Consider the following 26,191-nt stretch of genomic DNA (forward strand, 5'->3'; position numbering starts at 1 on the left):
TATGTAGGTCAGTAATAATAGTGGTATAGCTGGTGAAGAACATTGTGTGGACAGCTTTTGCATTCATTATTAACATCAATACATACTGCAATCTGTCAGTGACTGCCGAGAAACCTGCGCGCGAAAATCATGGTTCGGTGACGTCAGGGGATCGGGTTGTATTTGTATCAATTGCCCAGATTACCATAAAAGCGGAAATGAGCCTATATGCCGTCAAAATAAAAGGTCGATGTATAGGAACATTGCTAATATAGGCTGACATAATGTTGGGCAGGGATTGATTTATGTTTATTGTTACAAAGAAAGATGGTCCAATTCACAAATCTATATGTAGCTTTCAAATGACCTTTGATAGAATATCACAGAATTTAAAATGAATCATATCAAGTCAACAATTTAATTAATCAAAACGAAGAGTATTGAGGACTGTTGTGCAGTACAGTTTGCTTTAATACAATAAAACATAGTTGGAGATGGGCTAATTTAAAAAATTAATACAAACAAAAGGGAATCTCGAAAGTTTGTGCGGAAATGATGCACATACAAATACACTGAATGTGATACTTTGATATAACACTGTCAAATGGACAAATGTTTGTGCTGAATTGAAATCCATTTAATCACACGTAATAAGGTTTTTATTTTGAAAGACAACCGGAAGTCAAGTATTTTACTACAGCTAATGTCGATTAGCATTCAAGACCCTAAACAGCTAGCCAGCTAGCTAGAGGAGGCTAGTATTTCTCCTTCTCAGAAAATCGGGTCGACAATAAGCTGTTCCTCAAACTATTAATGTAAACATACAACTCGTGTACTGAGTAAGCCTTTGCGCTTAGCTGCTGGCCTCCTAAACGTCATTTTATGAGGGAACGGAAGCGCTATTAAATAGCCCAATGTACCGGCTGGACCTGCAAACTGTAGCTGGCTAACAGTAGCTATTAGCTTCGAGAGTACAGCAAGGGGGCTGCTAGCTAGGTGGCAACCATTACTGTAGTAGCGGCTTTAGACCGCCGGCTGTCGAGCTACTTGTGTCAGTCAGTTGCCATAATAGGTAAGACGACTTAAGCACGCTTTACACTTTCTTCATTATTGACATGTTCAGAACCTTTCACTTTAGTGTAACCAGCAACGGTGTAACTTTTTGTGCGCCTTGGCAACGTAAAACAATAACAACAACAACAAAAAACAAGCTAACATTTAGTACTGGTTTTCTCTCAAAGTTAGCAGGCTGGCTAACCGATATTTTTCTTGTCTGTTCGCTTTTATGTCAGAACACCAGTGTGCTGCCATAATATTTGTCTTATCTTAACGTCCTTTGCAAAGGTACCACTGTTTAAAACAATACACAATCAGTATTTAAACTGCGGAAGAGTCTTAACAGTGTTTTAAAACTGTAAATATGGCTGACATTTTACTCCTGAAATAAGGACACTGATCTGTTGAGACCACGGTGTTCTGCAAGGCGATTGGCTGTTCGTAGATCAGTCAAACGGTCCTGAAATTTGATTGGATGGGCGCGCTGTGTTGTGGCTGGGCCCAGATAGTAGTTGATCACGAACAGTTTGAGAGTAATGTACTTTTTCCAGGCTGTTACTGTGTGTATTGACGAATGGAGAAAGGCGAAGGTGTCCAATTAGTAGTCAGTAACCAACGTTATTACACATTGGCCTTCTCCTTTTGCTGTGAGAATTGAAGGGATAAGAGTTTGCTTAATTGAATTATGTGAAGGAATGTTTACGCTACAGGTGCCAAGACCACAGCACAGCCTAATGGGATACAGTACACTTCAGAGATTTACTTTCCTTACATGCTACGAAGTTCATTGCTTGTTTATCATTATAGGCTGTTATTGTGTGGCATTCTTACCGCACACATTAAATCTTACTTTCAATGTAAATACTATTATTGATCCTAAAGGGGAAGAAGCTGTTAATCTAGTAAAGAGGAAGGTTAGATAAGGGCTTGCTGAACAAATAAGCTAACAGATGCTGCAATCCAGCAGATGATGTAAATAACATGTTTCAATTGTTGGAGTGCATTCAAGAGAGATTTTTGTAAAGAGTGTAATCACAAAATGGTCATTACTAGCTCAAGTGCAGCACCATCAAATAGGCTTTCTTGTACAACAGCCGTATCATTCTCATAATTATGACACCACATTCTCCCACATTATTTTATTACCTTTTGAACAAACAGGAGGGAAAGTGTGATCAGTGGCCTATGAGGAAGCCGCGTCGAAAAGGCCAAGCGGCCACAGGAGGTGGAGAAGATGTCAAGAAGTCCAATGGGACAGTTGGCAGGCGAGGGGCGTCCCGCCAGCGATCCCCATCTCCTTATAGCCTCAAAGCATCTCCAAGCAGAGAAACCCTGACATATGCACAGGCCCAGAAGGTGGTAGAAGTTGAGCTTGATGGAAGGCTTCATCGCATTTCTATTCTGGAGCCCTTGGTGGTCATTACTGAGGATGAGATGATGGCTCAGGACATAAGTGAGTGTAACAGCAACAAAGAAAACAGTGAGCAGCCATCACCTCCGATCAGCAGTACTCAAACAGTCCGCAAACCTGCCACACCTAGAGGCCGCAGAAAAGACTCCAAATGTCCCGCTGTCAAATCCACACCGCCCTCTAAGAACCACTGCACCAATTCTCATTCTCAAGCACCTGAAAAGTTAAATACAACACATCAGCACCACTTGCCCCTCCCTGAACCTCGGTTTCGTGTGCTAGAAACCTTCACACCAGTTGAGGCACCTCCTCTGCCAACAGCATACTACCGTTATATTGAACGTTCAGCTGAGGAACAGGAAGCTCAGGCAGAATATGACATGGACGAAGAAGACACAGCCTGGCTGGAGATGGTTAATGCTGGCCGGACTTCAGAGAGTTGCTCTGCTGTCTCATCAGACACCTTTGAGCTATTGGTGGACCGCCTTGAAGAAGAGGCATATCAGGAAGCTCGCAGCCGGGCACCCTCTCAGAGCACTATTGATGACGATGCCTTCTGCTGCGTGTGCCTGGATGATGAGTGCCTCAACAGCAACGTCATCCTCTTTTGTGACTCTTGCAACCTGGCAGTGCACCAGGAGTGCTACGGAGTACCCTACATCCCTGAGGGCCAGTGGCTGTGCCGCTGCTGCCTTCAGTCTCCTCAGAAACCTGTTGACTGTGTTCTGTGTCCAAACCGTGGTGGCGCCTTTAAGCAAACAAGCGATGGCCGCTGGGCACATGTTGTCTGTGCCATCTGGATCCCTGAAGTCTGCTTTGCCAATACTGTGTTTTTGGAACCAGTGGAAGGTGTCAATAACATCCCCCCAGCCCGCTGGAAACTGACCTGCTACCTGTGTAAGCAGAAGGGCCGCGGTGCATCTATTCAGTGCCACAAGGCCAATTGTTACACTGCATTTCATGTCACATGTGCTCAGCGTGCCGGTCTGTTTATGAAGATCGATCCAGTGCGTGAGACGAACATCAATGGGACCACATTCTCTGTCAAGAAGACGGCATTCTGTGAGGCTCATTCACCTCCAGGCCAAGACACAGTCTCGGATGAGGAGAGTGAAGGACGAGTGGTGGGCAGCAGAGGGAGGGCTAGTCGAGGCCGGAGTGCCTACACAGAGGGTCCCACCACACCAAAAAAAGGCAGAAAGTCTGACAACGATGCCAAGACTGATAAAAAGAAAGGGAAGAAGAGCACAGAGTCAACAGCAAAAAACACTGCTTCACCACAAGTGACCGTGCCTCAGATACCCACTAGCAGGTGAGATTGTCCTTTTTAAATGATCTTTTTGATGGCAACTGATAGAACCCAAACTTGGAATCCTAACATTTTGATGAAGCCAGAGCTTTGTGTGGTTGTAGTCAATTTAAGTCATATTTTATCTGTCCCTGTGTTACAGGCTGAATATCATGTGCAAAGGAATCCTCTTCCAAAAGAAAAACCAGTTCATGCAGAGGCTGCATAGTTACTGGTTGTTGAAGCGTCAGTCAAGGAACGGGGTGCCGCTGGTCCGGCGTTTGCACACTAACCTCCAGTCACAGAGGAACACTGAACAGGTACCTTTTGCATTACTGCATTTCTTCACTTTTTTTTTCTTTTTGCTCTGTTTTTTAATTTATTCAGTGTATTTTTTTTAACATTGTCATCTCTAAAATGATTTGGTCTCCTTCAAGCTCATTATTAGAAATAATGCATGGGTCTCTAAAAACGTGTTGAATTTAAATGTACCTTGCAGCCCGAGGTGGATGAAAAAGTTTCAGCAGCAAGAGAAGCTCTGAGATATTGGCAGAAGCTTCGACATGATCTGGAGAAAGCCAGGCTGCTGGTGGAGCTCATCCGCAAGAGGGAGAAACTCAAACGAGAGCAGGTATCATTTAAGGGGGATGCTCAGATGCTAGGACACCTAAACTATGTTCTGTACATTTATTACATACTATTTACTTTTAGACTTGTGAAAATGTCAGTGTAAGTAAGTATTTTAAAATTTTAAATTGGAAATAAATAGAGCCTATGGGCACCTGTTGGTCTTGCCTTGTCCTATAGAGGGTATGTGTTATGTTGTTAAAGCTTATGTTTTTATCCCATCATCCCATTGACTGGCAAAACAAACCAGCAGGTGGCAGCTCTGAATGGGTGTATTACCAAAAATATCTTTTGTGGGAGACAATCAGTGTGAACACTTCAGTATATTTTACATGAACCATCTGATGGTCAGTGGGATCTTTTGGCTGTTTAAATCTGAGAACATGATTTTTTTATTTTTTTTTTTAGAAATATTCTTTTTTGGTCACATTTATACAACTACTGGCATAATTAGTTAACATTATACAATTTTTAACTGACATGGTTGTTTGTTTGTTTGTTTGGGGGTTTTTTGCTTTTGGTTTTGTTTTTTCTGGCGTGTAAAAGCTCTGTATGGTTGTAACTTCCACAAATCACAAGCGTCCTCTTGTCAATCCCAGATCAAAGTCCACCAAGCAGCTCTGGAGATGCAATTGACCCCAATGCTGGTGCTACTGCGTTCAACCCTGGACCAACTACAAGAGAAAGACTCAGCCCAGATCTTTGCAGAGCCGGTCAACATCAAGGAGGTCAGACAGCTCTCCCTTAAAAAAACGGCGCATGCTAAATGCAAGGCGGTATAAAAAAAAAAAGCATTGGAACTGCTCATGGTTTAACCATAAAATTTCTATAATAAATGTTTTTGTAAAAGCAATGTTTGAAATGACTATGTGATGTGAAAGGCGAGACAAGCAGGGATGAACCAGGCGAGAATTCAACTTAAGCACATGATTAAGCTGTCTAGCCGGCAACTTGTTGCTTGGGTTCACTGTCCTTCACTGTCATTTCCATAGTGTCGTTTTCTGCTGCAGAGTTGCAGCCCTGTCTGAAACTGAATCATAATGAGACCTCAGTGAGCCTGTCGGAGCATAATGCTTGCTTCCTCTTCTGTAGTAGGAAGTAGGATTTGCAATGAAATATTCAAGAAATGGCTCTTACATCCCTTTGGTTTGCTTATAAATCACTGGTCAATGTGTTGGTTCATCATTAATTTTGTGATTCCTGCTCCTCAGGTCCCAGACTACCTGGAGTTCATCAGCCAGCCCATGGACTTCTCTACTATGCGCACAAAGCTGGAAAATCATGCCTATCGCTCAGTGGCTGACCTGGAGGCTGACTTCAGTCTGATGGTGTCAAACTGCCTCCTCTACAACACGAAGGACACAGTCTTCCATCGGGCAGCACTGCGTCTCCGAGACCTGGGGGGAGCTGTATTGCGCCATGCCCAGCGACAAGCTACTAACACCGGCCTGGAAGTGGACACTGGCATGCACCTCCTGGAGTCGCCACAGAAACGGGACTTTTACAGTTGTACATGGGAAGATGGTGAGGCGCACTGGTGTTTCTCATTTCTCATTTTTACTCACAAGGGGTAGGGGTGGAAAATCCCCCTACAAAAAAGGATGGCCTTCCAAGAACCCACACGTCGTCAGCAGTCGCAAACAGCTCTTACATAACCACCATATTACCTCAACAATGGTTGGTCACATCTGCCATTTGTTTGCTGGAGATTGAAAAGCACGGAACAACTGTAATTTCTCACATCAATTGATTGAACAAGTCACCAGTTTCATTAGGCAAGGCAAGGCAATTTTATTTGTATAGCCCGTTTTCACAAACAGTTTGTCTCAAAGGGCTTCACATGGCATCATAACAACATCCTCTGACCTTAGATCCTCATGTCGACTGAGGAAAAACTCCATAGAAAACCCTTTTAACAGGGAAAAATCTGAGAAACCTCTGGTTGAGCAACAGAGGAGGGATCCCTCACCCAGGACGGACAGATGTGCAGTAGATGTTGTTACAGAGAAGAAAACAGTTTACAATGCAGAATGTGAGAAACACGGAAATGTTAATAACAGCTGAAGAAGGAAGCTTCTGGAAGGGGAGGCAGGTAGAGCAAGCCAGCTTGATGGGGGACTGGATGGCAGACTGGTTCATGGACGGGGAGCGCAGGCCGGTGTAACAGTAGGGAATAAGGGGGGGGGGGGTGATGCAGGCGGCGGTTGGAGCTCTGGTGGATCTGTGGAAACACAGAGAGACTGCGAGACACCAAGGCCAAACTGTAAAGTGCAACAAGTAATGGTAATGACAGTTCCAAAAATGTGCGGGGAGGAGAGAGGGGGAGAAGAGAGGAGAGGAGAGGAGAGGAGAGGAGGAGGGAAGGGCTCCATGTAACCTGATGTGTCCCTCAGCAGTCTAAGCCTATAGCAGCATAGCTATCAATGGTTCAGAGCTACCTGAACCAGTCCTGACTGAAGGCTCTGTCATAAAGGGAAGTCTTAAGCCTGGACTTAAACATAGTTAAAGTGTCTGCCTCTCTGACCCTTGGAGAGAGCTGGTTCCACAGTAGAGGAGCCTGGTAACTAAAGGCTCTACCTCCCAGTCTGTTTTTAGAGATACTGGGAATCACTAAAAGACCTGCATTCTGGGAGCGGAGTGCTCTGGTGGGACAGGAGGGATTAATGAGCTCTTTCAAATAGGATGGGGCTTTATCATTGAGAGCCTTATAAGTTAGCAGTCTAAACAGCGCTCTGTCTGCATATGAGCTGTAAAATTCAGGACATCACTGCTGAACTTAAGATAAATGTAATGTGTGTCATACCATCAAAGTGGGTTGAATACAACATGAAAATATACCAAAATATGGGATTGTTATGCAAAATGAATAATTATTCTTATAAAGCTGATATGACCAAGATATCAGCATGCCAACTACTAGCTATTTTTGTGCACTTTATGAGAAAGGGACCATATATAGATTCATACATACATAAATGCATTGCAACAACATTGATTTAACACAGTACAATGGTTATTATAATTTTTTAAAACCAGACATTTTGGCAGTGATTATCAAGACTTTCTGAGAAATTTTTCATACCCCCCCGCTTTAAAATGTGCCTCTGAAAAATCTTTGTTTGAAGAGCTGTATAGTCCTAGGATTTCACCCTGTGCTTGAATCCCAAGAGGTGCGATACACCCTGACCACTTAACATGAATATGCAAAACAGAGGACTAAAGCTAGGGATGAAATGGGAATGGGCTAAACTCGGTTCTCTTGCTTCAGCAGGAACTTCAGAGTGTAAATTAGTTGATAACCTGTTTATTTAAATAATCAAGATGCGGCATTCTTAGGCCTACGTGAACCCCATTTTATACATTTTTTTTCCAAATGTTTCTAGCTTCAGTAACAGTTAGGGCTAAAATATCATATTTTTAACCACGAGTTCCCCATTTGGCCTTCGTGGGAGAGGCACGGTAGCATGACTGTGAATCTAACACCTTCTCTTCATGTCTAGTCGATAGTGTGCTGGATCCAGATAACCGTCTTCATATGACTGTGGAGGAACAGTTGAAGGAGCTGTTGGACAAGCTGGACTTTGTCACCTCCATGCGTTGCAGCGGTGCCCGGACACGACGCATTCGCCTGCTTCGCCGTGAGATCAACAACATTCGGTACCGGCAGGGACAGCATCGCCACAACCTTCACAATGGGCGTCTGAAAGAAGAGGATGATGATGGCGATGACGAGGAAGATGACGATAAAGAAGATGATAAAGACGCCAAGGCAGAAAATGGCCTTTCGTCTTCAGACAAAGGTGCGCGATGACAAGCACTACTGTTGAATCAGAATAAAAAATGCCAGTGCATGCACTTTTTTTTTCTAAAAGCCACTTTTTTTCAATGAGACCAGTTGTGAACATGAGCTAACGGAACATTGTCCTCAGGTAATTGAGCCAGGGTCCCCCCCACGTACCAACCCCAACCACCCCACTGTCTCCAGTCTAGTAAGTAGGGGCCCACAGAGTCTCGTTAGCCATGGCTGCCTCACAACTCCTCTCCAAGTGCACTCTATGTCTGCACCTCTTCTATACATCACTCTCATGGACTCACCACTCTCCATTGGCCATGTACAGTCATGCCATACCATCCCACTTCTGCCTGCAGGTAGTCCAGTCAGACCGTCTCTTAGAGCGTAGAGGAGGACAGGCCAGTACATGTGATATGTGTCAGTCCAGCCATAAAATCCTGCCCTGCTGCCATGTTGCTGGTGTACAGTTGTGAGAGCAAAGAAACTTCCTCACTCGCCTTTATCTGATGTTACATACTCACAGAATACGTCAACTCCCTCTGGGCTGTGGTTAGACTCTTAGATTGAATTGTCAATCACTCTGAAGTGACACCATTTTCCAGTGTGACTACTACACCTCCACATCACACTACATACTAAGTGGACATTCATTGGAAGAAATAGCAGAGTGACACTGAATTTCATGTTTCTCCTCTCCTCTTCCAGAAGATCTCAAATCCACTTCGCCCCCGACACTGGAACCTACAGGGCCGGCTCCACCTCCGCGGCAAGGAGATGCACCTCTGGAACCTCCCACCCTGCGGCCCATCACAAAGGAGCCCCAGTCGCCCAGTTGGCCCTTGAAACGCCTAAAGCTGGATGGCGACCTCTCAGATGCCACCACAGAGCACATGAATTGCACTAAAGCACAGGAGGTGCAGGCGTCACCTCCTCCAAGTTTGCACAGGGAAGGGCCATCAATGGCCAACGGCCTGCCAGAACCCAGCACTCCCACACGGCCCATCACAGGCGGAGTTGGACGAAGAACCTCTGTATTGTTCAAGAAAGCAAAAAATGGAGCTAAGCTGTTCAGAGAGAGAGACAATCCGTTGCTAAATGGGAAAGGATCGCAGGACGAGAGCACAAGCGACATGCCTACTGCACCCAACTCCACTGCCAGCACCCCATCCTCTACACCTTTGTCCACTCCATCCAAAACCCCACAGAAAAGCCCCGGACCCCCCTCTCTTAATGAACAGTGGTCCCTGAGCCGAGACACGAGTTCTGATGTGGAGCTTGACAAGATGCCAAATCATACCTTGGAAAGTGGTGAGAACATGTACTTACTGTCAGTCCTGGCTTACGGGGGCTATAATCACACAGCTGGCTGGCTGGAATGTGCTGACGTCACATTTATTTGTCTACTGTGTCTCTAGAGCTGCTAATAACAATGACATCATACAGCAGAACAAATGCAGCAGCTAGTTTAGTTGTGAGAGATATCACTTAAAGATGATGGTTTCATAAACCCTTTTTCAAAAGATCAGCTTGTCAAGATTATCCTGGTTATTGCTTCAAGTTTGTTAGAAAATACTATTGAGATATTTTGAATATGTTGAATCTAAAGTAGTTAGATGGTTACCATGGATCCTTTGAGCTTTTGAGATGTGTGTTTAGGACATCGCAGCACAATAGTTTAGTGTCAGTAGCAGCAGATGTAAGATGTTTCTGATTTGCTTTCAGGACTGACCAACGGCTTCAACAAGCACAAAGACAGTGGGTCTGACTCAGAGTACAGCCCTTGCCCAGTCCTCCACAAAGAAATGTGAGACCTGGTACATCCATTGTCAAGGTTTGTCTTGTTTTGAGTGTTAATACACATATGACTTGCTGTCTTACAGCTGCTCACCACCCAAACGAAGCCTCGGGAAACCAGCTTTGTCCAAAGTTCCATTTCTGGAGATAGTCAACGGAGACTCTGATTACACCGGTATGTTTCTCTTTTTCCTCTCTGCCTTCTTTCTCTCTCCTGCTTTCGTGAAGAGGGTGTGTGTGTGTGTGTGTGTGTGTGTGTGTGTGTGTGTGTGTGTACATATGTATACTGTGTATATGTGTGTATATATATATATATGTGTGTGTGTATATATATATGTATATATATTTATATGTGTATATGTATGTATATATGTATACATATGTATACACATATATGTATGTGTGTATACATATGTATACACACATATATATGTATGTGTGTATACATGTATGTATATATATGTATATAGATACATGTATGTATATACATGTATCTATATATACATATGTATATATAGATACATGTATATATGTATATATACGTATATACATACATGTATATATACACATGTATATATGTATATATATGTATGTATATATACATGTATATATACATACATGTATCTATATATATACATGTATGTATATACATATATATACATGTATCTATATATGTACATATGTATACACACACACACATATATATATACATATACATATATATACATATATATATGTATGTGTGTGTGTGTGTGTATATATATGTGTGTGTGTGTGTGTATATATATATACATATATACATATGTATATATATGTATATATATATATATATATATATATATATATATATATATATATATATATATATATATATATATATATATATATATATATATATATATATATATATATATATATTGCTCATGAGGTCCTCGTCTGAAACGGTTTTCCAAGTCCAGTCTTGAAGGAGTTCCCAGAGATGCTGTACACTTGTTGGCCCTTTTGCCTTCACTCTGCGGTCCATCTCATCCTAAACCATCTCCACTGGGTTTAGGTCATGTGACTGTGGAAGCCAGGTCATCTGGTGCAGCACTCCATCACTCTCCTTCTTGGTCAAATAGCTCTTCCATAGCCTGGAGGTGTGGTTGGGGTCATTGTCCGAGCGAAAAATAAATGACGGTCCAGCCACACACAAACTGGATGGGATGGCGTGTCGCTGCAGGATGCTGTGGTAGCCATGCTGGTTCAGCGTGCCTTCAATTTTGAATAAATCCCCACCCAACCCTGTCACCAGCAAGGCACCCCCACACCATCACACCTCCTCCTCCATGCTTCACAATGGGAACCATGCATGTAGAGACCAGCCATTCACCTTTTCTGCGTTGCACAAAGACACAGCGGGGGACTCGGATGAACTTATCCTCAGCAGAGAAGACTCTTGGTCTTTCTTTCCTGGGGAGGTCCTCACATGAGCCAGTTTTGTCATTGTGCTTGATGGTTTTTTGCAACTGCACTTGGGGACGCGGGCAGAAGAGCAGGGCAGAGACAAATAATTGCCAGTCAGATAACGGAGGAAGACATATACAAAAGGAAAGAGAGGGGCAGAGATAAAGAGGAAGAGAAAGGGCAAGACAATGATGGACAGAGGGGATGTGAGCAAGTGGGGATAAAGGTGGCAGCTTGAGCCTCTTCAGGTCTGTAGCCTCCTCTAGCAGCAGCATCAGTCAGGGATCTGGGAAGTGGGGAAGCACAAAGACTCTGGAGTAGAAGAGGAGTTAGTAACACGTATGAATACAGAGAGGACATTGCATACGGTACTACATGTTCAGGGCGTCCGGGGAACTGAATATATACCAACAATGTTAAGTGTCTGCTGTTGTGTTTGCAGGTAACGGCAGCCAAACATCTGAGGATGAAACAGAACTGGAACCTCTAGATCTGGTGTGGGCCAAGTGTCGGGGATACCCCTCCTACCCTGCTCTGGTAATTCCTCATCTCACCCCTTATAACTGAAGCAACATCTAATCTGAGGTGGTGTCATCATAGGAAGGGTTTTGCTGACTGTGTTTGTTCCAGATCATCGACCCAGAGATGCCAGAGGAGGGTTTGCTTCACAACGGCGTGCCCATACCTGTTCCCCCCAAAGAGGTGCTCAATCTGGGGGAGCAGAGGCAGGAGGAGGCCAACAAGAGGCTCTACCTGGTGCTCTTCTTTGACAACAAGCGAACATGGTGAGTGTGAATCATCTTCCTGCCACTGGGAGGTCAGAGTTCATGGAGTAAAAGACCATAGATCCAGTTGCTGTTCTAGAATAATCTCATACTTTTATTGTAGCAGCATGTGCGTGTAAACATATAAAAGCCTCATCTGTATCTCTGCTACTGCAGGCAGTGGCTCCCACGGGACAAGGTGACACCTTTAGGTGTCGATGACACAGCAGACAAGCTGCGCATCATGGAGGGCCGCAAGTCCAGCATCCGCAAGTCTGTCCAGGTAGCATACGACCGCGCCATGATCCACCAGAGCAGAGTCAGCCACAGCCAAGGCTTTGTGACCTCCAACTTCCTGTAGAGAGCAGCAGCGAGTCAAATGTCCGCCACTATGCATTTCTCCTCTGGTCTTAAAGCAACAGATAGGCGGAAGGGGCCTTGAGCGGCTGGTCTCACCAAACCACTACATGGTGTTTGTGTTTGCCTTGAACCTGGGTGAGGATGTGGAGCTCCAGATGGGAATGAAGTTAACCGTTTAGGTTCCACATTGCTGCGGCCCCGTTGTGGGTTTTCCACACGTATTTGCTTGCTTCGCCTGGATGTGTTGAAGCTGCACGTAAAAGAATTCCCCTCTATTTTGTATCACGCTACTGCCAAGTAGTCCGAAAAGAGATTCGTCATATTTATATGAAGCGCAGGAGACAAATGAATGGATCACTGCCATCTTTTTATACAAGAGCTTTTTACATTTTAATCTTTTACAAAGACACTTGTACATTCTAAAGGCACACTTTGTGTACATATGTATGTGTATTATCAAATCCAGTTTAATTTAATGTTGCTGCATTTGGAATGCGTATGTCAATCAAACCATGAGGGGCAAAGAAAGGCTGTGTATATTTGTGCAGATGAATTCCTGACTTGCTGCAGTGTACTTAGCTTGTCTTTGATGTAATGTGTGTTTGTGTGTGTGTGTGTGTGCGCGCGTGGTTGTCTGTGCGCGTGGGTGTAAATTCAGAGCATACTACACGATGAGCCATTGTTCTTTATATTTGTTGAATTCTCTTTTTGATACAGAGAGAAATAATTTATTTATGGAAGACAGAAGTATAGAAATAAAACTATATTGGTTAAATGCGAGAATTAAATCTTATTTAAAACAGAGTGAGGTTTTAAAAACATGCAGCCAACATTTTAACAGATGAAGTCACGTTTGGTTTCTAGCGGCCCTCTATCCTTCACCAATGACTCCCCCCAGATGACGATATTTATTGTTGAGAGTGCTGCAGAGCCCCGTTTTTATCAAATGGAACAAACACCTTTATAAGCTTAAACTTGCATATTTTACCTGCTCACCAAATACTTTGTCTGAACCAGTATTTCCTCATTGTGGGAAGTAAATGCTCTATTAAAAACCTTTTGGGATACTTAACTGCATTTTTGTGTCATCTTTTTTCCAAATGAAAGGTCAGTGCTCATTTCCTAAAAAACACACATTGTCTACATGACAGTTTCTGAGCAGTGGTGAATCTGTCTAGGAACAGACAGTGGACTCTCTAGAACGGGCCTTAAGTCAATGTTATAATAGCATAGCGAAAAATACTGAGCATGTGCACATTTTAGTTTTATAAAAAGATCTATAAAATGCCCTTTGCTCATACAAACTAATGCACATTCCAGTCCCTTAAGAGGCTAAAATATAAAGAAGTGATTGACCTGAAATCAATTGAGAAAACTGAAGATTTGTGCAACAACCCAACCCAGTCTGACCAGCTTCATGTAAAAAAGAGAAAAAAAAGGTACATTCTTCAGCTCAGTGTTTATATATTTGGACCACTAGTCCATAAATCAGAACATGCAAATGGCAGCAGTGGATCTTCTCATCCGTCAGTGTCCCACTTGCTGTCTGGTCAAGAGGAGGTAGTTGTGACGGAGGGTTCGGAGCTCCGTCAGTCTGCCCAGCAGGCGGCCAAACCGCTGCGGTCCCCCTCGCGCAGCTCCAGCCTGAGCCTCACACATCCGGGACAGCAGGTCTAGAATCAGCTCCTGCATTTTCTCAACACAGCTGGCGGCCAGAAAGGATGCACGGTCTGCAGGACAGGGACCCAGATACAAACAAGTCCTCAACGCTGAAATTTAAGTTTTTATCCATATGTGTTCCTTTCCACTATCAAGAACACATCGCCCTCCATTTTTTAACAATAAATTGAATAATTTAATGGAAACATATTGTTGGACAGATTCATTTTTAATGGTTCGTGTGTCCAAATATTTTTTAAATGATCTAAATGTGTAAATGTCCAGGCTCTTTCAGTTGCAGTCTGAGTATCGAGAGCACAAATCTGTATAAACTGAGCATCCAGAGTGAGTTTCAGTCTTGGTGAATCTTTAGTCTGAGTGAATCATTCACAGGTGTCACTTAACCCTGCGGAGGAGCTCCTGATAACCTCACACTGATTATTTACTGTAAGTGGGGCAGCAGAGCTGACCTACTGTGCATTGTTGATTAAAGCACCAAATGTATGACACATACTGCTTAATATACTTGGAATTAATCTGGATTGTGGGCCTTGGACATAATGGCAATTATTATCCAGTTTAGTTCCCATGGCAGCGAATCAGTGAAGTTTGGTGCTCTTAGCTTATGTTTTGAGTGATGCTAACGTATAGCATGCTACACTCGACCCAATAAGGGTATTGTGTCTTCCAGTACTCACAAATTGTTGTCTTGACCTCACAAAGATGGGTTTTCCTCCTAAATCACCTGTGTGACTCCAGAATGCAGAAAAAGCCAGCGACATGTATTTAGCTTGAAGCTAATGGAGACTGATGGCTAACAACCGCTGCTGCAACAAAACCGCCTGAAAACAACAGTTTAAAAACTCTCGAGTACATCATTCAGCTTGATCTATGTCTTCTTTATCAAGCAGTAATAAACAATACTTTGATTTTTGCCAAACACTAGTAGTAGCCATTCAGGTTCTGCGCCACCCATGAACAAACTGTTGTTAGCTATCAGTGGCCTTTAGCCTAAAGCTAAATATGCATGACTGGCTCTCTCTGCATTCTGAAATCACAAAGTAATACTGCAGCACTGAAAAAAATCTTTGTCCACTCAAGACATCTATTTGTGAGTACTTGAAAAGTGTAAAATACTTTTTGGTTGAAGCAATAAATCTCTTTTTCCAACCAGAGCGACAGTCTGACCTGAGCAGAGCAGAGCGGTGGCGGTGAGCAGGGCGTATTCAGCCTCAGTAACCCGCAGCGCCGCCATGCTGTGGAAGAAGTTGAGCACGGGGCCGAGGAGATCCTCACTGCGTCCTGGTCACACCACAACATGACATGATTCATGTGGTTGTCAAACACAGCATGTGAGATATTTTTGTATTTATCTTGACTGACCTGAGTTGACCAACATTTTACTGTGAATGTTTTCTTTGGACTCAGCATTTCTCAGCCAGTTATGTGTTGACATGGTGAAAAGCTGAAGGGCTGAGAAACAAGAAAAATCTCATTAATCTCACTGTTTTTTCCGTGTGATGGGTCATTTTCCAATGTGTCAGCGTATCCACCTGGACTGGGGCTTGTTGGGTTATTGGAGAACTGCTGAGCTGAGAGCAGGAACATGACCTCCAGTGACGAGACGGACAAGAGAGAAGTCTGGTCTGAGAAATCCAGCAGATCAAAACCTGCGTGGAGAATCACATCTTAAAACTATTGAGCAGGATTAGCAAAAACTCTGAAGAAAGCAGATGATCTAGTTTAAGGTAGGAGTGACACATTCCTGACCATCTTACCTGGAACTGTCCTAGCAAACTGCAGCAGATGAGGTGATACAACTTCAGGTAGGCCCTCCCCTTCTTCTGCACCCGGCCAATCAAACAACTGAGCACGCACGCACACACAAGGACAATGTGAAAAATGAAAATATGTTTTAGTAAATTGGGGAAGGGTTTCCAGACGGGGACGTACCCTGTAGTTGCTGCTGTCCTGTGCCCTACACAGTCGATGGGCCTCAACCATTCGGTCCACGATGTGCTTCTGTTCTCTGGTTAAAGTGGCAGATGGAGCCTGAACAAAGAATCACAATGCTTCAAAGAGCACAGAGATGGCGGGAACGTATGAGAATACCCAGCTTCTAACTGCTCTGCTTTTCAGAACCAGTCGTACCAATAGACAGCAGCAGGAATGCTCTATTTTTGTTGTCCAACACAAAAGTCAGCACCGCCGTGGGTTCCCCTTTACCAAAAGCTGATGGGATTTTTTTGATTGAGTTTTGGATTTTTGCAAAAATAAGATCATCATCATCCCAATTAGCTTTGTGCTTTTTTCAGCATGATGTTTTATGTCCTTAAGAGCCGCCGTGGTCTTGTTTAGCTACTTGTTCCCTTCAAAGTTCCCCGGTGCATATTTCATTGACGTATATTATATCTCGGAATAAAACAGAGTTGACTCTGAGTTGAGGGAACAGGACATTCAACGATGCTAACTTATTTGGGGTTTTAGGACGCATTCTTTGTCCTCTAAATATACTTTACTATCCTGTTTATGGACCCAACCTATCGTCTAATCCGTTGATATCTGAGTGGATTCGGTGATGGTGGGTAATGTCGGTTTTATCAAGAAAGTCCATCCCTCTTCCGTTATCTTGACTAGTGCAAAATCAAAGTAAAATGCTTGCAGCCAGTCGTTTATCCAATCTGACACCAACATCACAGCAGTCTGTGCAATCATGAACTCAGGTCACATCCCCAGAGGTGGTCCAGTACCTGTCCAGGTATTCTGCTGGTGGAGCTGACCCGCCTGCTGTCAACACCCTCCTCCTCCCCCTGCCCTCGGCCCTTCCCTCCTTTCCTCAGTCGTTTGGACTGGCACTGCACCTCTGTTAGCAGACCTGGGGGAGGAGGGGGAGAAGAACTTCCAGACTCTTGAACCACGCTGTTATGTCCGTCAACTTATACGTCACTCACACTCAGCCAGCATTCCAACAGCGCGGCACTTCCTGAGTCGGCAGTCCTGGCACTTCCTCCTCATGTACATGTCCATCTCACAGCCACCGCCACTCTTACAGTGATACACGGCTTTTTTAGTCACACTCCGCCTGAAGAAACCTGAGCAGGAGAAGACCAGGTTAAACCACCTGAGGGGGAACCATGAAGCAGCAGATGACAACCAGAACTACCTTTGCATCCCTCACAGGTGAGAGCGTTGTAGTGATACCCCGATGCTTTGTCACCACACACCACACACAGCTCATCCTGACCTCTGCTCTTCCCTGCTTGACCTATTCGTGACCTCCGCCCCAGAGGCAGTCCTGCCACACTAAGCCCCTGAGCCAAGCCCCCGCAGTGGGGCTCTGGGCTGGGGTCACAGGGCCCCTCCAGGCAGTCAGGGCTGTAATGGTATGAAGGATGGCAGGGCTGGGAGGAGGAAGAAGAGGATGAAGAGGTGGAGGATGGTGAGCCATAGAGGGAGAAGGGCAAAGTGGCAGGGTTGTATTGTTGTTGGCTGTAAGGGAGCAGTTGGAGGTCAGGGTCTTGCAGTGGGTAGCCCAGAGGGTCTGCCAGCATGTCTGAAATAAAAAAATAAAAATAAATAGAGATTTTACTTTTATAACAGCAGGAGACCATGCATGTCAAATCAGTGTGAACACAAGTTACACCCTAGAAGTTGTATGTTACACTGTCAGCTGAAGTTACACTGGTAAATTGTGTTTTTAGTCAACATTACTCAAACAGAAGTAACTAACCAAACTCAGGGGACTATTTGCATCTGAGGAGGGATACACATTAGGTGCTTTAGTGAATATTCACAGAAGCAGAACAGTGTACGTGTGTGTTGACGGACAAACGTGTCAACAATGATTTTTAAAAGTTTTGGAAAACAGTGACGCACAAAATCCAAAGTGAATGAACATCTTGAGACGTACTTCTGCCCTGCGGCCGCGTCACAGGAATGTTTTCTTACGTGACTCGTGTGACTTCATTGCCTAAATGAATCATGGGGGATACAATAAAACAGCTGAGGGCGGGACCTTGTGAACTTGTTTCAAACAGGATGCAGCTGAGAAGCTCCCAGTGCCATTTAGAACGTTTTGATCCCCTTTTTTCTGGATCCTTTATTCAGTCTTAATGGCCGGTCAGTGGAGAAGAGCTAGTCTGGTTCAGCAGAGTGTGTTTTGCAAGTCCCGTCTCCGCTGAGAAAACATGTGTGACCACTGGCAGATGCTCAAAGTGCAGCTGGACCAGCGTGACCGGGACCATTATGGGATGTGTCCTGCACTGAGACAACAGAGAGCCCACCCAGCTGAAAGCACTGATGGAGATGCTAATTCTGAGGTTGAAGAGTCATCAATGATGTTTCCTCCGAACGGAGGTGGTGCCATTACACATGGACAACAGTCGGTGGAGCCCTGGAGCTCAAAGGGCACCTGAGTGTTGGGTGGGTTTGGGCTGAGGTTTTTTTTTTTGTTTTTGTTTTTTTTCAAAAATAGTGCAAATCAAAACAGAATGTCTGACTATACAGCATTTTTTTTTGTGAGACAGTCAAAAAAAAAGTCAAATTCATTTGCCTCACATGGTAAGGACAGCATTTTCGTCATATGTTTGGTAGCGTCCACTTAACCTGATATTTATTTTATTTCATTAATGAGTCCTCTTGAAATGGGAATTCTTCTTCCTCTGACACATTTTTTTTGTATTTCTGGGGAAAACTAAACAACCAAAATTTGCATTCGCTCAATGCCGGGTGTGACGTATGCGATACGATTCCCATGGTGGCCAGCAGGGGGCAGCATAACTAGCGTCAACTCCACGTCACATCCTGCATGCACTAAAATCGTGCATGCACAGTTCCATGAATCGAGCGTAATCCTTTGGTATAGGCCACGCCCATTTTTCTGGCTGAGAGTCTCATCTGAATGAAACACAAATGTGTAACTTGATGAGTGAATCACTTCTAAAATAGATTTGATGATCAAAAAACGTTATAAGGGAAAGAAACCAGTCCATAACTCATTAATTAAAAAAAAAATATTGTGAAATGATCATCACAGCTTGTGGCTTTCATTTTCTTCATTTTTTTACCCATGGAGCTGCACATTGTTTGTGTAGGAAATCTGAATTAGTTTGCTTTCACTTAAAAAAATGTATATTTCATTCCTCTTTTTTTGAGCTTTACACCGTTACCTGCAGAAATGAAAGAAAGTAGCATCAGAAGTGAAGGTGGAGACGTCATGTGTCCCACAGTTACGAAGATCTGAGTCATTTCAAGTTGCCTTTGACAGATGAGTTAGCCTGATGTGCAACCTCAGTGATAAAGCTCTCCAAAGAACACACACACCGCTAAACTGTCCTCCTCAATGCTCCTCTCCTCATGTCACCAACATGCTCAGTCATTTTCCTCCTGCCTTCCACATGAAGACACCGCCAGTATATAGTCATGTGACCCACAAAGGTCACAAAGGCAGTGACAGGGTAGTTTCAGAACTTTGGCTGAGATGTAGAGTGGTGGTCTGGCTGTTCCACACAGAACCTCTAATTGGTTCTGATGAGTTGATGGCCACCCTGCACGGCAGCTTCCAGCATCAGTGCATGTGTGTGTGTGTGTGTGTGTGTGTGTGTGTGTGTGTGAGACAGAGAGAGAGAGAGAGAGAGAGAGAGAGAGAGAGAGAGCAGCAGCAGTGTAACACACTTGCCGTATAAATAGGACCTCCTGAATGAAACCCTCTGTGTTCTCTGTGACCTTATCAACTCTGACACCGATCCTGCGTGTGGCCAAGTTCTTATATTTGTCTCTACATGCAACTGCTACCATTTGTCGTTCTGACTAATGATGATAAAACGTTTCAGCAAAACTGTCTGAAAGTCTTTACAGTGACAACACAGTCATCATTTTAAGGACTCACTCTTCTATATGTCTTTTTTGACTTTTGTTTTCTCTCCAGATGTTTCCCATCTTTACCAGACAGCAGTGATTTGGGGGGAAGGGTGTGTGTGTGTGTGTGTGAGTGTGTGTGTGGGGGGGAGGTCCTTGCTTTCTCAGCCTGTGACAAAATTGTTTGTAAACCATTTGAAAATGTCTAAACACTCCTCAGCCTCCGTTCCATCCCACGCACGCTACACAGCCAACAACACCAGCAAACTAACCCCCCCATGGCGCCCCCCCAACCCCAACTCCCTGAAGGGCAGAAGGGGAGACGACAGGGTAACTCGGATGATGATTCACATCAGTATAAATAGATCCCTGATACACACTCAGCCTTCCTGCGTGCTGTGAATGCAGCAGGCTGACTGAGCCTTCTTAAGAACTCTCTTGTTTCCATGTCATGGAGCACTCAGTGGCAGTAAATAAACACTTGGCCGTAATTCAACCGCTGTGAGAGTGAATGAGTGCACACACACACACACACACACACACACACACACACACACACACACACACACACACACACAAGCATGCGCTCACACATGCTCATGCACACACACGTAAACTGCAGCAACAGTCCACTCATTGTGTAACAATATCATGTATTAATGACCCACATACTTGAGTCAGCTCAGACTGACTGAATAAATAAGTTGACGCATGTTGCAAAATGCAACTGTCTTCCAAAAACAACAGTAACGACAGAAACGCGAGCAGATGAAAGGTCGTGGTCATGTAGCTGACCTGCTAAAACATGCTAAGCAAGTCGTACAGCGTTATTCTGCTGGCCGATTAAGTTATTGAGTATTAATCTACAATTAGGGATCCAATATATCTAAAGACCATTTTCACAATGCCAAAAAAACCCCAGCATAAATGTGGTTTGTAGATTGTAAAATATTATTATTGTCATTATTATTTATCTTTCTTTTCTTTTACATACAGTGACTCTTTATGGGGGACCACTTCGGGGGTCGTTGTGCTCATAAGGGTCACTTGATCAAAAAGTTTGTCACTCTAGCATCAGGTTCTTCGAATCATACTGACACTTTTTAATTTGCATGTACTTTACAAAGCTGTTGACACGCTGTCGTTGGAGGAATGATCTGATAAATGTTTGGTAGATTATGAAGATTAGGAATATTAAAAATGGATCATCTGTCAAAGCTGTGGCTCCGCAAATGAAATGTCGTGATACATTGTAAGAAATGTTACAAGCAGTTTGCTAAACACACTTGTATATAATCTGCATGGATACACACAGCTGTAAATAATCCAGCTGAACTGGTTCTTTAAACCAGATTATTGCAAATGAGGCCCTCTCTTCAAATTACGCTTTCTGGAATGCAACTGAAACAAAAGTTTCTGTCTTTAATATTTTTGGTAACGCTGATGTAACGGCGCTGCCTAGAGGGAAAAAGGCAATGGGTGGAAGTTGATGGAGGTGCAGGAGTGTGAGCATGGACTCACCATAGTACTGGAGCTGCTCCGTGGAACAGTAACCATCCGGGGAGGAGAGAAACCCTCCTGCTGAAAAACTCATCTCCAGCTCAGTCCACTCTCTCATCTGGACACAAGTTTGTCTCTCCAGCTGGTAATACACGATCTATCTTCACACACACATACACAAAAGCACATGAACGCACAAACGCAGGGATAATTACTCGGAGGATTTGCACAGATATGAAGTATCTGGGAAGTTGGGAGACATTCTTCAATCCCCAGGATGCATCCAGGTCTCTTAGCTGTCCAGGCTGATATTTTTAAAGCAGAGAGAAAAAGCGCAGCTGAGGCTTTTGGTCGGTGGTGGATGATGTGCTGGAGGAGGTCCTAACACTCCCCAGGGGAGAGGGGAGAGAGGGGACACCCATGAAGGACCGGGATGGGACTGTGGTCCAAACAGCTGGATATAACTGGGACTTCATAGATCAGAGGATGTCAGGGTTGGAGGGAAAGAGGGCGACCTTTGACCTCACAGGCCAGATTAAGGACACTCGTCATTTCAATCTAAAATCAACGATATGGAGAATTTTCCTGATAAATCAGGGGATTTAACACTGCTTCTAAAGCTTTCGGGAACAAATCCATTTAATTAATTATTTACTTTACTTCAGGTGTGTTTGTGTGTGTGTGTGTGTGTGTGTGTGTGTGTGTGTGTGTGTGTGTGTGTGTGTGTGTGTGTGTGTGTGTGAGTGTGTGTCCATGTCCATGTTTGTGATCGAAGCCTTGGGAGTATGTTTACTCTGCCTTTTGTTTACCACTCTGGTGTTTGTGCTGCAGTTAATATTGGACAGCCGTTAGATTGAAGGGGCTCGGGGACCTCCGCCTCCCTGAAGGATAGTTAACCAGGCCGGGCGAGGGGGGACGGAGGACAACCTGGAGGAGACTGAAGTGACCCCACCAGCACTGGTCTGTAAATCTCTGGTCAGGGATGTTTGACATGCAGCATGCTTACTGAGGATTAACCACGTCCTCCCACTCGCATGTCATCATTTCCCCGACATTTCCCCCGACACGTTATGGGAACAGATACGACGGCGAGCCCGAAGTTTCACCATTGTGATCACAGTCGACCACAATGACAGGATGAAACAGGAACTCAGTAGCTGGCTGCTCAGCGCCTTTCATCTGAAGATTATGTTCAAAGGGTAAATTGGTTCACATGTGATCAGAGTGCAAACGGCAACACGGTTTCATGATAACTTGTACTGCAGGGAAAAGGGCAAACTAAAGCAGAGCAAATAACAGAGGCTGATGTTTAGGTTGTACGTGTAAGAAATCTCAGTGACTATGGGTGGGGTGTTTGAGCACGCCAAGAGTGAACGTTAGCGTCATGAAATCATCCGACATGAAACCCCAGACACAAAACAAAGCTGAGGTGTAAGAGTGAATACTTGACGTTTGCATGTGAGGAGAAGGCAGAAGAGGAAGTGAATTATGAGAGACATGGTAGTGCAGCTTATCTGAAACAGACGAGTCAGCCATTTTCATACCACAAGCATGTTTACAAGTTGAAAAAATAAAACTAATAGCCTGGCTGATCAAATTTAGGTTTCCTTTAAGTCCATTTACTTTGTGAGGATCTTAAATGTTATGGAAAATGTTCTTTTAAAAATTGTTAAGTCAGTTTATTTTGAATTGTTTTGAGATCTATACTAGTTAGTTATCTATATATATGCATAACTGTGCAAAATTTTAGTCAGATGACGGAACAGGAAACTTCCTGGCTTCTCTAATGGCCTTCAAGCTAACTGAATAGCACAGTATCATCAGCGTAAAGTGAGATTATCATAAAGAAGTGGCTCTACGTAACTGTTTGGGGTCTGACAGAGAAACTGTGGTCTGATGATGTTTAATACAGGGTTTCCTCAGTCACTTTTAAACTTTTAAGAGCTTTTTTAATTAAAATAACATGTAGCCTCACTGGTGGCATATTCTTTCGCTCAATTTTATCCCAACACTCGATCCTACATTTTTTTAACCCTCAATTCATTCTAACAGACAGGAAGTGAAGCCTGAAGGCTATTTGTGACTCCTCGCTTCTGACATCTATTGTGAAACTGTAACATCAGCTCTTCCTCCTACATTGTTGGGAGAATAGTGCTGAGAGTGACACTAAACGATGGGGATCATAGCTGTGGGGGTACAAACGTTGCCATGGATCTTCTGAAGGTGTCACGCTGTTGGACGCGGGCCTGACTGCGAGCGCTCACCCCATGGGAGATGAGTGTCAAAGAAGAATGAAGAAGGAAGGGGGGGAGGGGGAAGAGCAGACTTGTAGGGAATGTTCGCATCCAGTTAATTTGATGGCTTTACAATGACTAGCTAGAGAATGAGTTCAACTTCTCAGCGGCAGTTTAGGTCCAAAACAAACAATCTGATGGCATGTTAAAAACCCTTCTGATCATTTGTCCTGAATCACTCACGGTGCATGACTTGAGACAAATTCATCACATCATAAATCCCCCTCAGGACGCTCTGGCCATGTGAAGCTCCTCTCTTTATCTATCGAGCTGCTGGCTGGTAGCTGCAGCTCGATAATGGCCTTGACTGTTTACTGATCTGTGCAGGAATCTGACGCTTACAATGAAGAGGCCTCAGAATTTGCGATTAAAGTCCACTGCTGATGTCTGAGCATATGTGAGTGTGGTTTTGGGGGTGGGAAGGAATGTAAATGGTTGAATGTTAAGTTTTGTTAACTCAAGTATTTAAAAATATTTCCTTCATTGGATGGGTCAACGCGCTCGTTCTGTTGTGATATGATTTAAATTAATTGAAGGAATGCTGCACTTGCTCAGTTAAAGTTGGACATTTTTTATTTGACAGCTGTTTTACGTTTTAAATGTAAATGCTTTATGCGAGTTCTTCAAATTCAATTGAAATCAGCACCAACCTTGAGTAGTCCGCAAAAACAAAAATGTCACAAAGGGCTAATGTAAACGACATTACCATTTATATATCATTTTATATTTTAGTTCATTAAGAGCAGAGGTTGTGGACTCACCGCCTATGATGGGGGGGGTCTTTCTGTCTCTTCAGAGCCGTCTGGCGTCGTCTCGCTTCGTCCAACTCTCACGCTTTTTTGTAATGCTGACTCCTACACGAGCCTCCATTCTCTCACACACATGCACACGCGCACACGCACACACAGTGTAAACACAGCCTCTGAAATGAAGCTTGTGATGTGTGTTTTCTGAAGCTGACCTGAGCAAAGATCTCCTGTACCTTTAAATTTGCTTTTGTAATACAAAAGCTGAAGGTACATAATACATGGGGGGTGTGTGTGTGTGTGTGTGTGTGTGTGTGTTAATGTGAGGGTGAAGCCAGAGAACAGTTGTGCTTGAAGGTAATGTACATCTTTCCTCATACTTAGTTTTTCAGTTCACACCAGATATTTGACCTCACTCCACCGCTTGCATGAACTGGAATCATCTCATTAAGAAATTCCCAGTATGGAGTGTTTATAAACAGCCTCTTGTTCATCCCTGGTGATGGATGGATGCTTCCTATCACTGGCTCTTCCTGCAACCTCCCCAACACACTTCGCTATCTCCCTGCCACTGTTTCACAACCAAACACTGCAACACCATCCACCCCCCACCCCCAAGACACACACACACACACACGATATTTTTTTACTGACCTTGCCTCCTCAGTGGGTGGGCCCTTTTGAGTGTGTATGACTGGATTATGTTTAGTCGTGAAGGAGCGTGTGTATGTATGTGCAACTGGGAGGCCAGTGTGTATCCGCTAATGAAGAAAAACAACACAAAGGGTCAAAGGTCAACATCAGGGCCAAGAGCAGGCTTTGGCCTCTGCTGCAGGGGTGAAATTTTTTTTTTAATAAGAGGTGAAGAGTGTAAGAAGGGAGCACTTTCAATAAAATTCATAAATCACTTTATGATTAAAACTGGGACAAACAATTAAACATTTATCCAGAATGACTGGACAAACAGAAGAATTAGGGTTTTTTTTTTTCTACAGTACACGACTCACCGAACATCAGTCTTTAAAATACAAAAACGACTTTTGTGTCAAAATGTGCAAAACAAAGAAATTATTGGGACAAAACTGTAATTAAACTCTGTAGTGAGGATCTGTTAAGTGGCTTAACACCAGTGCAAATTAAAACTGGTCAAGTGTCTGTATAAAAAAAAGAAAGGCAAATAAAAGAACACAATTAAAAAGGTTTGTAAAATACACAAAAAAACAAATGCACCGAAAAGTTGTTGTTGGTTTTTTTTTTTGGATCAAAGCACTCGGTGTGTACAACATCAATTAAAAACTAAATGACTGAATACAAATTTACAATGTTTTACAAAACCCTTTTCTTTTCTGATCGGACACACGGCTGATTCAAGTTCCGCTCTGACAGTCGAGATCAGACGAGCTTCAAGCAGATGTTAGTGTCATAACTCATGGAAACACTAGAATAATGGTCATGGTCACACACAGCTGTGGGCTTCTGATATCTGCTATGACATCACATGGATACTGTGACCTAAAATCAAGGAAGAGGAGTTGACCAGAGAAGTTGTTCTCATCCACGTCAGACACAAGGACCCCAGACACGCCCCTTTGAAAGTCAGAGCATTGAAAAATCCCAT

At 43.7% G+C, this 26,191-nt stretch overlaps 3 protein-coding genes across 8 annotated transcripts in view; 1 reads left to right on the forward strand and 2 right to left on the reverse strand.

Annotated features, from left to right (window-relative positions):
- Positions 1-685: 685 nt before the first annotated feature.
- brpf3b (bromodomain and PHD finger containing, 3b) lies at positions 686-13,341 on the forward strand. 2 transcript variants are annotated; one of them, XM_086214157.1, is made up of 13 exons: positions 686-1,051; positions 2,197-3,758; positions 3,898-4,054; positions 4,234-4,365; positions 4,961-5,089; positions 5,573-5,885; positions 7,862-8,161; positions 8,860-9,462; positions 9,877-9,958; positions 10,035-10,123; positions 11,837-11,931; positions 12,025-12,179; positions 12,336-13,341. In XM_086214157.1, exons 2-13 carry the CDS (start codon positions 2,221-2,223, stop codon positions 12,517-12,519), a joined length of 3,777 nt encoding a protein of 1,258 aa, XP_086070283.1. In that variant the 5' UTR covers positions 686-1,051; positions 2,197-2,220; the 3' UTR covers positions 12,520-13,341. The 2 variants fall into 2 exon arrangements, with proteins under 2 accessions (XP_086070283.1, XP_086070284.1); XM_086214158.1 differs by having other exon boundaries at positions 8,863-9,462.
- On the reverse strand, positions 12,826-24,909 carry nr1h5 (nuclear receptor subfamily 1, group H, member 5). 4 transcript variants are annotated; one of them, XM_086214162.1, is made up of 11 exons: positions 24,589-24,904; positions 21,555-21,694; positions 17,341-17,730; positions 17,129-17,269; positions 16,928-17,052; positions 16,131-16,229; positions 15,956-16,043; positions 15,731-15,847; positions 15,561-15,650; positions 15,366-15,479; positions 12,828-14,248 (listed from the first exon to the last, which is right to left on the reverse strand). In XM_086214162.1, the coding sequence occupies exons 2-11, from the start codon at positions 21,649-21,651 to the stop codon at positions 14,046-14,048; spliced, it is 1,464 nt and encodes a 487-aa protein (XP_086070288.1). In that variant the 5' UTR covers positions 21,652-21,694; positions 24,589-24,904; the 3' UTR covers positions 12,828-14,045. The 4 variants fall into 4 exon arrangements, with proteins under 4 accessions (XP_086070286.1, XP_086070285.1, XP_086070287.1 ...); XM_086214160.1 differs by having other exon boundaries at positions 12,826-14,248; positions 15,956-16,229; positions 21,555-21,690; positions 24,589-24,909; XM_086214159.1 differs by having other exon boundaries at positions 12,826-14,248; positions 15,956-16,229; positions 24,589-24,909.
- A 453-nt stretch (positions 24,910-25,362) lies between these two features.
- Positions 25,363-26,191, reverse strand: part of slc66a1 (solute carrier family 66 member 1) — an 8,538-nt gene continuing 7,709 nt past the window's right edge. For both annotated transcript variants that reach the window (XM_086212735.1, XM_086212734.1), the window contains exon 8: positions 25,363-26,191. This exon is cut by the window's right edge and continues 304 nt beyond it. The gene's annotated coding sequence lies outside the window, so the exon portion shown is untranslated.

This window comes from Aulostomus chinensis, chromosome 9 (assembly GCF_037954235.1).
Source record: "Aulostomus chinensis isolate RoL2024-O1b breed Wild chromosome 9, RoL_Achi_v1.0, whole genome shotgun sequence".
Lineage (NCBI taxonomy): Eukaryota > Metazoa > Chordata > Actinopteri > Syngnathiformes > Aulostomidae > Aulostomus > Aulostomus chinensis.

Coding starts and splice junctions, on each gene's coding strand:
- brpf3b (XM_086214157.1), top strand. CDS start 2,221: ATGAGGAAGCCGCGTCGAAAAGGCCAAGCGGCCACAGGAGGTGGAGAA. Junction 3,759..3,897: donor CCTCAGATACCCACTAGCAG/GTGAGATTGTCC, acceptor CCTGTGTTACAG/GCTGAATATCATGTGCAAAG. Junction 5,886..7,861: donor CAGTTGTACATGGGAAGATG/GTGAGGCGCACT, acceptor CTTCATGTCTAG/TCGATAGTGTGCTGGATCCA.
- nr1h5 (XM_086214160.1), bottom strand. CDS start 21,651: ATGAGAGAGTGGACTGAGCTGGAGATGAGTTTTTCAGCAGGAGGGTTT. Junction 16,230..16,927: donor CCAGCAGAATACCTGGACAG/GTACTGGACCAC, acceptor TTCTTTGTTCAG/GCTCCATCTGCCACTTTAAC. Junction 15,651..15,730: donor CCCAACAAGCCCCAGTCCAG/GTGGATACGCTG, acceptor CTTGTTTCTCAG/CCCTTCAGCTTTTCACCATG.